Genomic DNA, 14,629 nt, shown 5'->3' with positions numbered 1-14,629 from the left:
CCTAGGTTTTCCTGACACTTACTGTATATAAATGTTTCTGCCTCCTGTCCCCAGCATTCAAATTCAGGCAGAAATGGGGTATAGAATCCAAGTTCTGAGACACAGTTAAGTTAAAGTCATTCTGGTTAGTAGCAGAGGGCCTCAGTGGTATCAAGAGAAATGTCAGGAAATTCGACTTTCTACAGCTTTCCCTGATGCTGAGTTCCCCATCCAAGCCCCCAAGGAATCAAATCACAGATCCAGAGTATTAAAATGCCCTCACCTCACAGAAGAGAAAACTAGGAATGGCTATCAAGTTCATTAAAATGAGCTAACGTTAAAGTTTAGTTCCTCAGTCACACTTGCCACGTGTCAAGTGCATCATGGCCGCGTGGGCTACTGGCTGTCGTATCAGCCAGCACAGATTATAGAATATTTCCATTATCGGAGAGACTTCCTTTGGACTGTGTTGACCAGAAGATTGCTCCGTCATTTCCCCCCAAGTGAGAATTTGTATCTTTTGCCTTGTCTTGTTTGAAAGAAAGAGAACACTTTGGAAGTAGAAGTAATATCATTCTGTGATTTCATTTTATTTTGTCTTTCATTAAAACAATTCAAAATACCTGAAATACTGGTTTTGAAAACAGTTCAAAAATACACTGAATCAATAGAAATTTAGAAGTGTAGACAATAGTTGCTTATATCTGACTGAAACAGCAGTTGCTTATATCTGACAATAGTTGCTTCTATCTGAACTGAAAACAATTTCAGTTCAATTGTAAAAGAATAAGATTCATCACTTGTATGTGTGTATGTATCTGTGTATACACACACACACACACACACACACACACACACACACACACACATCTATGTATTTATGTAGGTATATTAAACATGGGGGTAGAAACCAGAACTGAAAAAGCGAAATATTCTAGGCTAATAGCAATAGCAGTAAACATGAATTTGTATACTTTTTCCTGTGAAAATTTCAGTCATACAGAAAAGGAGACATCATTGTACAATGCATACCCGATGACCATCACCTACTTTAAATAACTTGACATTTTGCCATATTTACTTCACCTTCATATTTTGTGGCTGAACTACTTTCTCTTAAAGTCAATTATGAACATTAGGGTACTTTAGCCCTTCATGCATGAGTGCATATCTCCAAAAAATTGGGATGTTTTCCTGTACAGCCACAATACCGTTATCACGTTTAACAAAATTAATTTGAATATAGTCTGTAGCAGGGTGTGAGAACATTTATATATTAATCTGTATTTCAGTTTCCCCAATTGTCTATAAAATGTTCTATTTTCTAGTTGATTCACTTGAGGACTCTGCAGTCAATTTGGTTCTTGATTTATCCCTTGAGTACAGTATTACCCTTCTGTCTGTGGTTTTGCTTTCTGTGGTTCCAGTGATCTGTGGTGAGTCCCAGTCCAGAAGCACATGATCCTCTCTCTGCCATATCAGAAGGTCATTAGTAGCCTAATACTACGTTACAGTGTCTACATCACTCACCTCACTTCATCCCATCGTGTAGGTATTTTATCATCTCAGACTATATTATCACCTAATAATATGGTGAGGAATTATGAATTAGTAAATATGTGTTAATTTGCTTTTAGCTGAGATTTTTTTTTAAGACAGTGCTACTTTTCCTCATCCTTTCAGGAAACTGCAGAGTATTTCTAGCAGCTTCTTTATTGGCTTGCTTTTATTTTTTCAAAACTGAGATTGCCTGTAAGACGTAGACGCCCCTTGCAGTCAACACTTTATTTTCAAGTTCTGCCAATTAACTTCCTCGTGACTTATCTGAGTCTTAGTTTTCATGAGAAATCCAGCTGTGGGATGGAATTCTTTACATTTTCATTCTCTTCTTGGACTCCTAAGTTAATGGTAAGTTTTATATTTGAAAATGATGCCAGTAACAGCTTGAACTGAATTTGAAAGTTGGTTGGATTTCCCCCCTGTAATTATGGAGCGCTCACCCCCAGCTGAAGAGCTGTCCTTTAGTCCCCCCCGCTAATACTCTCCCCCAGGCCTGGAGTCAGTAGCCCCTTGGCCAAGATGTCTGACCAGCCTTGTGTCCGACTGTGGGAACCAGGCCTGAAGTCTAGGTGGCCCACAGGTGCTGTAGGCTCTTGGTGGCCCTGCTGAGACCGGTTAGATTTGGAAAGATCTGGCTTATTTTTTAATTTTTAACATTTTCCTCAGTTTTTTATTTTGACATTTTTCAAATTTCCAGGAAATTTGAATATTCAACGAATACAAACATGCACATACATATATACGTATACTTTTCACATAGATTTGCCAGTTAACGTTTTGCCACATTCCCTTTCTCTCTGTACATTAAAGCTTTTTTTGAATAAGCCGTTGAAAATGCAGATATAACACTTAACCCCTAAATGGTTCAGCATGTACCGCTAAATACATACAACCTTTATACCATTTTTTCCACAATACCACTATTGTACCTAAATGCAATTATAATAATTCTATAACGTCATGCATTATATAGTCTATACTTAAATTTTCTCAATTTTCTCCCAAATGCCTTTATAGCCAGCTAGTTTTGTAGAACTCAAGACCATTTGTCTTCTACAGTTATCCCACATTCTGGCTTTCTACTTCCTTGTGATTAGATTTAGAGTATATACAGATAGTTCTCCCATGATATTGTGTACTTCTTGTTCCCTCACACCGGGAGGCACATTGTGAGTTTGTCCCACTTATTGATTGTACATCTTATCCCTTGGTTAAAAGTAGTAACCGCTAGACCTCTTTATTGTAAAAGGAACTTCTTCCCCGCCTTGTAACTGGCAGGTAATCTCTGGGGTGATACTTTGGATTCATTTGAATATTCCATTCCCCAGTAACCTTTCAGCCAATGATTTTAGCATCCACTGGTGATCCTTGGCTGAAACCGGTGATTACCTTGAAAGTTATAAAACAATGATTTTCTACCTCTGCCATTCCTTCTATTTTTATTTAACTGGTATTCTTTCATACAGAGGCTTTCCTTTTCTCCTCGCCCCCTACTTCAGAACTCTGGAAAAAAGAGAAAGCCAGTGAGCCTGTGTGTGTGTGTGTGTGTGTGTGTGTGTGTGTGTGTGTTCACAAGCACACTCTTCAACATGTGCATATTGAGCATGTTACAAGGCATAGTCATTGTTCTTTTTGATGTTCGCGTTGTCCCAGGTATGGCCAGTGGGAGCTCCTTGAAGCTGGCTTCTCTGTCTTTTTGAGCACTTCCTTGTTTTCTGGCACAGGAAAGTGTCTCAGGCTTATTTTATACTTTTCCTGCCTAAGGCCTAACCATTTCTCTGCCATACGCTGTTCCTTGTACTAAGAAATTGTATTTAGAAACTAAGATCTGGATGCTAGGGGCCACCCATTGTTCCTAGAGTTTCATTGCTTCTATGCGCTTTCAGGGGACACAACTAAAAACTAGTATCTTTTAAATATTAGAGGAATAATGTAGGAAATCATATTTTTTAAAGATCATGAGTGTGTATTGATTTGTCTCATTCAAACTGACATTTCTTTTATATTTGTATCTCCTCTACAGTAAAATTTTGGTCACTGTAAAATTAATATATGTATTTACTTTATGCTATGTAATATACACATAATATTTCAGAATTTTAGTATTAATATTCCTGACGCTAAGCCTTCCAAATAAAGTTGGGGATTTCTTTGCAGTTGTTTTTGTCATTAGAAGTTAGGTTTATTTGTTTATGTCTGCATTAAGTTTTAGAGTTTGTTTTGAAAATTTTAGTCTTTAATGTATATGACATATTCACGCTTCAGAGGACTCGTCCCCATGCCCCTCACCTGCTGCTGCCCACCCCTTAATAGATGATGGTTTTTTTTAGTTTCCACTTTACCTTTACGTGTGGAAAGAAGCCGATGTATATCCCCCCCCCATTCCTATGTGTATTATCTTATTTCTTTTTCTTACACCAGGTCACACTCTAAGTACATTTCTTTTGCATCTTGCTTTTACCTGTCTTTTTTTTTTATGGCTCGAGTGCTTGATGGCAAGGGTGTGCCATCATTTATGCAACCAACCTTGGCGGGGGCTGGGGGGGCGGTGCTGAGTGTTTCTCATATTTTATTGTTATAAATCCATGAATAAGCTGTATGTTGGTTTTGCCTGTGGGGGTGTAGCTTGTAAAGGAATTCACCATGTTTTTTCTTCTAGTACTTGTTTGATTTGATTCTCTGTGTTTAGCCGTCTGACTCATTTGAAGTTTATTCTTGTGTATGCTGTCGGGTTTGCATCCACTTTTATCATTTTCCAAATGGCAGTCAGTTCTCTCAACATCACTTATTAAAAAGTCCACCTTTTCTCCTTCAGAGAAGGAAGGCAGAGGAGTCTCTGGTTTTAGAAAGAAAAAAAGTTCACAAAATGAGCCCTCTGATGTTTGATCTAAGAGTGTCTTCAGTGTCGGTTTTATTGCCAAGAGGCCGAATGGGAGAATGAAGCTCGATCCAGAGTCACAGACGGGCTCCCTAATGTAATGGAATTTACAAGCCCCAAATTACAGGCCCCTACTTTCGGGGGCAGAATCTGGTCTAGCACATTTCCTGTGAGGGTGGGCAGAGAGGCCCATCGTGAGAACAGCCTCTCTAAAAGAGCAGCACTGTGTTTCCATGAGCTGCCAGTTCATTTAGGGTTCAGATACAGAGCTAATAAGATCCAAGGCCACAGACTTCTCATCCGACACCCTTCAACAGAAATGACAGTGCACGTGGTTTGCTTTTCATTGTGAGGAGCGGTGTTGGAGAAGAAGACGCTGGAATGAATGGCTTACGCAGTTGTCAAGGTGGCGGCGTACGGGGAGGCGAGGGGCATTTGGAAACGTGGGGGTGAGATTTGTCACAGGCACCGGGGATGTTACTGGCATAGGTTGTTGGGAAGGGCCGGCGTGCTGAGTGACCTGCAGTCCAGGGGAAGGGGAGGGCTGCCTGCACCAGAGCTGTCCCACTCAAAATGCCAGTAGCATCCCCATTGAGAAACAGACATTTAGGAGAACTTGGCTGGAAAAAAATGTAGCTTAAAAGCCTCTCACAACTTCTAGGAAGAGTTCAAAGAGTGTCAGAAAACGTCGGGGCTGTCACGGTGGATGAGACTTACAGCCTGCTCTTTTCCGTGTTCAGTCTTTGATATTTGCACCGCCAGCGGAGAGTTCGAAGGGGTGCTCTTGAGCACAGAGGTTGTAGACGAGTGCCTCTCGTTTGCTTTCAAAAAAGAGAAGTTTGCGGTATCACCTCTGTGTTTCAGAGTTGTTAATAACCAGTTTAATAGTTACAAATTATTTTTATTTGGGGGGATATGGATGTGGTGATTTTACTATCCCATTGAAAAGATTATGAGATGAGATAATGTGTATGAAACTCTTACTTTGCAATCTGGCATGTAGTAAGCACTCAGTCACTTGTGTTTATATTAACTGTTAATGAACCTTTGTGTGTCTTTTCAGAGAGCTATTGCTTACCTTTTTCCAAGTGGTTTGTTTGAGAAGCAAGCCAGGCCAATAATGAAGGTAGTTATCTTAATATTTTTTAAAAATTTCACTTCGGTTTCTATGTTACGGTAATTTATCTAATGCACTTTAATTTATTTTACAGCATCCTGAACAGATTTTTCCAAAACAGAGAGGTAAGTTGGCTCAGGAATGAATGAACCGCTCTTCCTGTACTGCAGTGTTACGTTGCGTATCTGCAGCCGCTCGCACATGGTGGAGATGCGCTCCTGTGTCATGGCCATCGTGAAGTCAGCCAGTGATATTTTATACCTAATGAGAAATGACTGCAATTTACAAACTGTTTTCTTAAAGTAAGTTATATTACAATCAGGTCAGGTTAGAGTTCGTGCCTATACTAATGTCATACTAATCCGTTTGCATTCTAATATGCTTTTTTGAGGAAGAGTGTGGAACAGATCTGCTGAAGCCTAATGCAGTTGTTGTTTTTTTTACTTGAAAAGTTAAAATTTTTGTTCATTTTGGAAGCATATTTTCACTGAATATAGATCCTCCCCCCCCCCCCTTTTGATCTTTCCTTACTTTATTGATATAATTCCATTGCCTTTTGTCTTGCATTGTTTCTGATGAGCAGTTAGCCATCATTCTTGCCTGGCCCTCTGTTTTCTCTGGCTTCTTTTAAGCTTTTCTCTTTATTTTTTAAATGTGTAAAATTAAATCTTGAAGAAGACATACAAACCAGGAAATCATGTATTTACTGTTGTCTAATTTACATTAAAAGCCTATTCCCCAGTGTGGACTGGTGGTAGTTGTCAGTTAATTTAAAAAGTACTAAAGCCAGAAATCACTTCTTAAAAACACTTGCTATAAATTTACATTTATTCATCAATCTTTTCCTATAACCCTAGAGGGTATTTTTCTTTGAGTAGGTATCTGTTTCTCCCTGTTTCTCTGGCATAACCCTGCTGTCGTTGACGTATCATCAAAGTGTTTTAGGTTTGGTTTCCTCACGGTGGAGCACAGAACTTAGACTTTCCAAGAAATCTGAGTGCAAAATATTTCTTCACTTCTGCAGACTTTTTCTCTAACCACACTGAAGATGGACAAACTTGGTTTTTTGGTAACCTGCCTTTCAGTTTTTCTAAAGCATTCAACTTCATTTTCATAGATGCGAAAACTGTCTTTTCTGTTTCCACTCATATTTCATTCGTTTATGTAATACTTAACTCAGGTAACTACAGAAGGAGGTACAATTGTAATAAACGGGTTTGGGAACGAACACAACTGACTCTTAGTAAGCATGTAACTCGGCAGCAAAAATGTGCCCGGTAGAGAAGAGCCCAGTAGCCGCAGATACTCGATGTGCAGGCAGCATTCATTACTCAGTATCTAATTAGAGCTGATTAAATAGAGATTGGTAGGAGAGCAGATATTTCTATAAAAAATGTATTTGTGTTGCCTTGATACTTCTGCTAAGTCTTAACCTGTGTGCAGAGCCTGGCCTTCTTTCATTCTGCTGCTTCCCTTCTCTCTTCGAAATGAGAACTTGTATTTTGAATCCCGTTACAAGTATTAGGGGTCTTTTTGTAAATACATTCTGTCTTTTTATATTTTCTCATTTCTTTGACATGGTTGATTGTAAACTATAACACCAATTCAATTAATAGCTCTTGGAGACATCGTACATGAAGGCTGTGTTACAAGTACAGGTCAAATTTAAAGATGCAGCTCAGTTTAGAAATAAAACTGCATATACAAGGCATACACACCCAGACCTAGTGGTGTTTCTGTAAATGTGTAACTGATTTTTTTTTTTCTTATCTTTAGTGGCTTGTCTATTTTTCAACCTCACAGGCTCCTCACTTACGTGTCTTCTTCTCTTTGTTCTGTGTATCTCTACTCTTTGCATCTCTTATGCATCCGCCCCTCTGAGGCTGTTTCTTTCAAATCTCACCAGCTTCTCAGTATTAAAAGTTTGTTATTACATCACTTGGAATGCAACACTGAAACTTCTAGAGATCCCTGCAGAATGCTTGTTATTTTGGAACTGTGTCAGTAGCAGTAGGATTTTATTACACTGCAGTTAACTGTATTTAAACAGGACTCCTTGAGAATTAGCAAATTTCCTTTGCCACCTACCTACCAGTTTTGCTGTACTTTGTAAACATAGGCAAACTGATTTTTTTATGTTTAAAAATACCAGGGAAATTTAGATTTGACTAGACTATGATGTTTGGAAAGTGCCACCTCTTTATTAAAAGATGAAAGCTTCCAGATTGAGTTAACATAAAAATCCTGCTCTGCTGTTACAGGCAAGTGATAAAAATATCAGAAAAAACAAAGACATATACCAGATTGGTGACAGGCTCAAGGAATAGCACCTAATACTAGATGAAATGGAATTCAAGGAGGTCGGGGAATGGTTCGATGAGACAAGAATGTTAATTTATATTGATAGGATCTAATATCCATTAAGTGGTTTTGACGACCATGAACCTTTTTGTACCAAGCATTTAGCATTGAAATGTTCATAGCAAAAGCTGTTAACTAAGGCTCTAAAGAATTTGAGTAACACAGCATGATTTTATAGCTACACATACAAGTACAAAGAATACATTTTTCTGTATGGATGCTAATGGAATATTAATAGAATTATATAGGTCATAGAGAAAAATCTAACAAATTCCAAGAATTTATATAGATTAGATTTTCTGACTTAAAATCAACAGAACCATAAAACTGTTGGATTAAGGAGGAAATCCACATTGAGACTGCAGATTATTTAGAAATGTAGAACAATGAGAATGGTTCATAGCAAACCCAGTGGGATATGGGCAGGTGTTATACAGAGGCAAACATGTATTTGGCAGACATTAAGAAAGACTAGAAGTAAATGAACTAAGTATTCAGTTCAAGAATGTAGGAAAAGAACTCTATTGAATGAAGAAATTTGAAAGAAGAGGTAGGATAAATAAAACCAACTGGTTCTTTGATCAACTTCTGGCAAGTCTGGTCAAGGAGAAAGGAAAACATAAAAGGACAGTATTAAACTTTTTAAATAATATTCAGAGGGTATTATTAAAGTGTAAGATTGTTTTGGGGTTGCTTTATTCTAATTTGAAGACTATCCTAAGTAATAAAAATGACCAGTATTTATGGAAACATAGAGCAAGTCAGGCCCAGCTCTTAGTGCTTTGTAGGTATGTCCTCCTGATCCTCACAACAGTCTTGTTAAGTAGATACCATCGTGTTCCTCATCTTGCAGACGAAGGAATTGAAACACCAAGGACACACAGCTAGGAAGCGACTGAGGCAGGATGTGCACAGGCCCCAGCAATCGTTGCTCCAAAACACTGCCGCACCCCACTGACTCTCACACAGGTAGTTTGAAGAAAAATATGATTCCCCAAATTGTCCTAATCAGGAGAATACTGGTTAGACTCAAAGCTAGAGAAGTCACAGGTAGTCAGAGAGGAGCAAAGCCCAGAGCTTCTGTCCGTGAGGTCTGTCATACCTTGGCTAAAGCTTGAGCTTTTTAACATGTTGCAGAGCAGAAAAAAAGAACGAAAGCTTGCAGAGTCACTTTAAAGGCTCACACAATTATTAGATCTAGACATGAATCGCACAAATACCTGTAGTCTGTTCTCACTAAATAAAATGATAGCAAACCAAATAAAGCATTATATGAAAAATGTGCCAGAACCTTTTTATCCCCAGGAATATAAGGATGGCTTAATATTAGGAATTTATTAATGTGTTATTTGAGTCAGGGGAAAAAACATTTTCATAGATGAAAAAAAGGTAATTTAACAAAATTCAGCATTTTGGGTTTTTTTTAATGTTTATTTTGAGACAGAGAAGGAATGTGTGCATGCATGAGCTGGGGAGGGGGGGGGGAGAGAGAGAGAGAGAGAGAGAGAGAGAGAGAGAGAGAGGGACTACATTAGATTTACAGTAGAATATCCTTATTTAAATATCTGAATATTGGAAACATTCAAATTATCAATTATTCTAATTTTTGAAAATGATACTCCGTTACAAAAACATGCCCCAAATCGGTGAAGGATGAAATGCTAAGCATGCAGAGATGATATGAGCATCCTGCCAGTTGATGACGAGGTGGTCAAAACCACACAAACCAGTATGGAATGGAGCGTAAGGATGATCTAATAAGTAACATGATGGTCTCATTGGTAACAAATAAATTGCGATTTTTTTTTTTCTCTGCCTGTATGTATTTTGGTGGACAGGAGCTGTTTTAAAAACACCGAATTGCAACATTACAAATAAATTCATGTCTGTGTGTACACATACAAAAACATGTGTCTGTGTGTATTCTACTTTTTTAAATATTTTTCTTCTGTATACTTCTTACTCATCTTTATTCTAATCTTCCATCTATAATTAAATTATTAAAGGCTGCCCATAACTCCTTTTGCTAAAGTTTCCTTTGTCATCTCTTGATTGAAAGGAGTTCGTTTTCTAGTCGATTCTTCAAAGAGGGCTCATAGATACAAAAATTTTAGACCTCTTATGTGTTTAAATTGTTTTCCTATAGCCTTGATACTTAAGGACAGCGAGGCTGGAGGGAAAAATCTTTGGTTCACGCTTTCTTTTCTTGAGTTTCTTGAAAGTGCTGCTCTGTTGTTGCTTTGCTTTGGCTGTTGTTCTTGAGAAGTCTCATATAAGTCTAGTTATCTTTCCTTAGGAGTCATTTAACCTCTTCCCCTGGTGGTCCTAGAGATTCCTTATCTTTGTTTAGTAACTTTATGAAAGTATGTCATTGAATTGACTGGTAAAGGTTAGCTTACTGTGCTGCTGATGAGCTCTTTCAGTATGTAGATTCAGGTCCTTTACATCCAGAAAGTTTTATAGATGTTAGTTCTGTTCCATTTTTTCTTTTTGTCCTTTGGGTCTCCAATTATATAAATGTTATTCCTTCTTTGGTTGCTTCCCACATCAGTCGTGGTCTGTCTGTCTGACTCCTCTTCTTCCTTTGTCTCATTTTCATTTTCTTGATTGTTTTTCTACTTTTTCCCCCAATGTCCTTTATTATATTTTAATCTAATTCTTCTTTGAGTAACGTATAAGTCAGTCTACATTTCTGATGATTTAAAATTTTTTTTTTAATTTTTATTTATTTTTTGAGAGAGACAGAGACAGGATGTGAGTGGGTTAGGGGCAGAGAGAGAGAGGGAGACACAGAATCCGAAGCAGGCTCCAGGCTCCGAGCTGTCAGCACAGAGCCTGACACAGGGCTTGAACTCACAAGCTGTGAGATCATGACCCAAGCCGAAGTCGGACGCTCAACCAACTGAGCCACCCAGGTGCCCCTACATTTCTGATGATTTTAGCTTTTTCTTCTGTTTCTTCTCTGATTAAGTTGTTTCATTTCTTTTAGTTTTTTGTCCATTATGATCCCATGTTTCGAAGATTTGATTCAGGGTATGTTCCAGTAAACCCAAATGCTTGTTTGAGGATACTTAATTCAGTTTAGAGTGTTGCATTTCACCCTTTCCTTCTGTTTTGCCTTTGGTTTGGGTAACATTTTATTCTGTATACCTCTTACTCATCTTTGTTCTAATCTTACATCTATAATTAAATTATTAAAAGCTGCCCATAACTCCTTTTGCTACAGTTTCCTTTGTCATCTCTTGGTTGAATGGAGTTCATTTTCTAGTAGATTCTTCAAAGAGGGATCATAGACACAAAATTTCTTGAGCTGAACATTTGGATTATTCTCATTTTCTGTTTTAACTTTGTAGCAGTCTTTAAAAAATAGATGGAAATAGGTGTCTGCATTTCTGTGGACAGAAGTGTCCTATTTCTTAATCCACTCAACGGAATTAAAAAAAAAATTGTATCCATAAGATGACAGAATTGGGTCAAGACTTAAAAAGTTCATTATGAATTAAGAGATTTAGATTCTAGAATAGAATTAAAGTGGCTAGTTGAAGGATAAACATACAACTCTCAAATAATGGGTAAGATTATACCAGTAAGTCACAAGAAAAGCAAAGGAGAGAGATCAATAAACTATTTTAAAATTCATAACTTCTGAATTGGAAAAAAGACACTATAAATTTAAAAAGCAACTAGAGTGCCTAGGTGGCTCAGTTAAGTGTCAGACTCTTGATTTGGGCTCAGGTCATGACCTCGTGGTTTATTAGATCGAGCCCCACATCAGGTTCTGCCCTGACAGCATGGAGCCTGCTTGGGATCCTCTCTCTTCCTCTCTTTTTGCTCCTCCCCACCCCCTCAAAATAAATAAGCTTAAAAAAAAAAAAAAAGCAACAAACTAGAGAAAATTTGAAACAAGACAGAGGTCTGTTATCTAGAATAAGTACTCTTAAAGTTAAAAACAGCTTAAGAGAAAAATAGGCGATTCATTAATGAAAATACAAGCAACCAGTAAACATAGGAAACTATCAGATCAGAAACCATGCTCTATAAAACAATGAGAAGAAACCATTATCCCTTATCAGATTGGAAGCTGTAAGTATTACGTGTCGGCAAAAAACTAGAAACAATCTAAATGTTCACCAATTTAGGATAGCTAACTAAACTGTCAGAGAATCCTACTGTGGAGTAATATGCTGATGATCGAGAGAGGTAGTTCTAGTTGTGTTAGTATAGATAAGACACACTGTTGGGTGAGAAAAGCAAGTGAAAATGCTGTAGTATTGTCGTAGTCCATTCAGGCTACCACATACCAGGTGGCTTACAAATCACAGAAATTTATTTCTCCCAGTTCTAGAAGCTGGGAAATCCAAAATCTCAGTCTAGTGAAGGCCTGCTTCCTGGTTCATAGACCACTGTCTTTCCCTATGTCCTCACATGGTGAAAGGACTAGGGATTTCTGGGGTTCTTTCTGTGAGGGCACTCCTCATTCTATTTATGAGGGCTTTGCCCTTATGACCTGATTACCTCCCCAAAGCCCCACACTGAAATACCAGCACATTGAGGATTAGGTTCCAACATGAATTTGGGGGGGCAGGGGAAGACAAAGAGTCTATAGCAAATATGTAGGGTAAATACAGCTTAATAGCACTCATGTTTTTAAAAAAAACCATGCAGACAGTTCTATTTCAGTAGGTGTGTGTATGTGTGTGTGTGTGTGTGTGTGTGTGTGTGTGTGTATACACACACACATACATACATATACTGAGAGAGTCCAGAGCTGTAAACTTTAACCTTGCCTCTGGCAAGAGAATTCTAATATTTAATCTGTATGAGAGGAGTGAGTAAAAGAAATGTTCAGAGGGAAATTTATAGCATCGAATGCATATGTTAGAAAAGAAGATCTAAAATCACTTATCTAAGTTTCCATCCTAGGAAACTAGACAAAGAGCAAATTAAATCCAAAGTAAGTAAAGGAAAAAGAATGATAAAAATTACAGCAGGAGTCATTGAAGTTGAACACAGGAAATCAGTGGAGAAAATCAACAAAAGCTGGTTCTTTGATCATAGATTGTATACATCCGTTTTATGTTATCGGTAAAATCGATGAGCCTCTAATCAGGCTAACTAAAAGAAAGGAGCGAGGATACAGATTACAAATACCACAACTGAAAGAGAGGATACCACTACAGATACCAGGACATTCAAAGGATAATCAAGGAATACTATGAACAGCTCCATACCTATGTGAAACGGACCGATTCCTTGAAAAATACAATCTGCCAAAACTTACTCCGGAAGTAGACACTTTGAATAGGCCTATGTCAGTTAAGAAAATTGAATCAGTAATTAATATCCTAGAAGACCTTGGGTTTGGCCATGGCTTTTTATATACAACACCAAAGGATAAGCTGGATTCCATTAAAATTAAAATTGCTGTGAGAAAGACACTGTCAAGAGAATGAAAAGCCACAAAGAGGTTGTAGAAAATATTTGGAAAAGACCTATCTGATAAAGGACAGTTACCTAAAATACACAGAGAACTCTTCAACTCAACAGTAATTTCTTACTGTTGATGACCCAATTTAAATATGAGCCTAAGTTCTTAGTAGATACCACAGAAGATCTATGTGTGGCAAATAAGCATATAAAAAGATGCTTCGCATCAGCGAAATGCAAATTAAAGCAACCCTAAGATACCACTACACACCTTTTAGAATGGCCAAAACCCGAACACTGACATTATCAAATTATGCCAAGGATGTTGAGCAGCAGGAGCTCTCATTCTTCGCTGGTGGAAATGCAAAAATGGGACAGCCACCCTGAAAGATATAGTTTGGCAGGTTCTTACAAAATTAAGCATCCTCTTCCCCTGTGATCCCAGCACTTGTATTCTTCGGTATTTATCCAGAGGGCTTGAAAACTTAAGACCACACAAAAACCTGCACACAGATGTTTAAAGCAGCTTCATTTGTAATTGCCCAAACTCGGAAGTAACCGAGATGTCCTTTGGTGTGTGTATGGATAATTAAACTGTGGTAGGTACAGACAACGGAATATTATTCAGCACTTTTGAAAAGAAAGGTGCTGTCAAGCCTTGAGGAGACTTAAATGCAAATTACTGAGTGAAAGAAGCCAGACTGAAAAGGCTACCTACCGTATGATTCTAAGTATAGGACATTCTGGAAAAGGCTGAACTATGGAGACCATGAAAAGGTCAGTGGTTGCCGGGGATTGAGGAGAGTATGTGGAGCACAGAGGATTTTTAGGGCATTGAAACTACTCTATGATATTATACTGGTGGATCCAGACCCCACTGAGTATACAACACCAAGAATGAACCTAATGTAAACTATGGCCAGACAGAGTACGTTCACTTGTAACAAGAATACCACACTAGGGGGGGGGGGGGGGGTGTTTATAATGAAGGTGGCTATGCATAGGTGGGGGCAAAGATAGTATATGGGAAATCTCTACCTTCCTCTCACTGTTGCTGTGAAATATTCTAAACCAAAAAGTCTAAGAAAATAGTGAAAGGAGAGTATATTGTGTAAAGTTAATTTTATAGAAAACATAGTTAAATGAGGGAGGGGGCAGTGTCCAGAACAACAAAAACTTAAACACAGACACAAGTTAACAAAAACATGCAAGAGATTTATGTTGAAAATTATGCAGCTTCAAGATCATAATTGAAAATCTGAATAGCTGGGAAGAAAGACTTCATGTTCCTGTAAGGAAAGATTGCA

At 38.0% G+C, this 14,629-nt stretch overlaps 1 protein-coding gene across 1 annotated transcript in view; it reads left to right on the top strand.

Moving 5' to 3' along the window:
* MRPS9 (mitochondrial ribosomal protein S9) overlaps positions 1-14,629 on the top strand; it is a 65,872-nt gene that overhangs the window by 27,794 nt on the left and 23,449 nt on the right. The window contains exons 3-4 of the mRNA XM_047852910.1: positions 5,481-5,543; positions 5,629-5,659. Coding sequence (XP_047708866.1) covers positions 5,481-5,543; positions 5,629-5,659 — 94 coding nt within the window. The remainder of the gene's footprint in view (positions 1-5,480; positions 5,544-5,628; positions 5,660-14,629) is intronic.

Source organism: Prionailurus viverrinus, chromosome A3, assembly GCF_022837055.1.
Source record: "Prionailurus viverrinus isolate Anna chromosome A3, UM_Priviv_1.0, whole genome shotgun sequence".
NCBI lineage: Eukaryota > Metazoa > Chordata > Mammalia > Carnivora > Felidae > Prionailurus > Prionailurus viverrinus.
The sequence above is the reverse complement of the archived record's forward strand: the minus strand, read 5'-3'. Positions and strand labels throughout refer to the sequence as shown.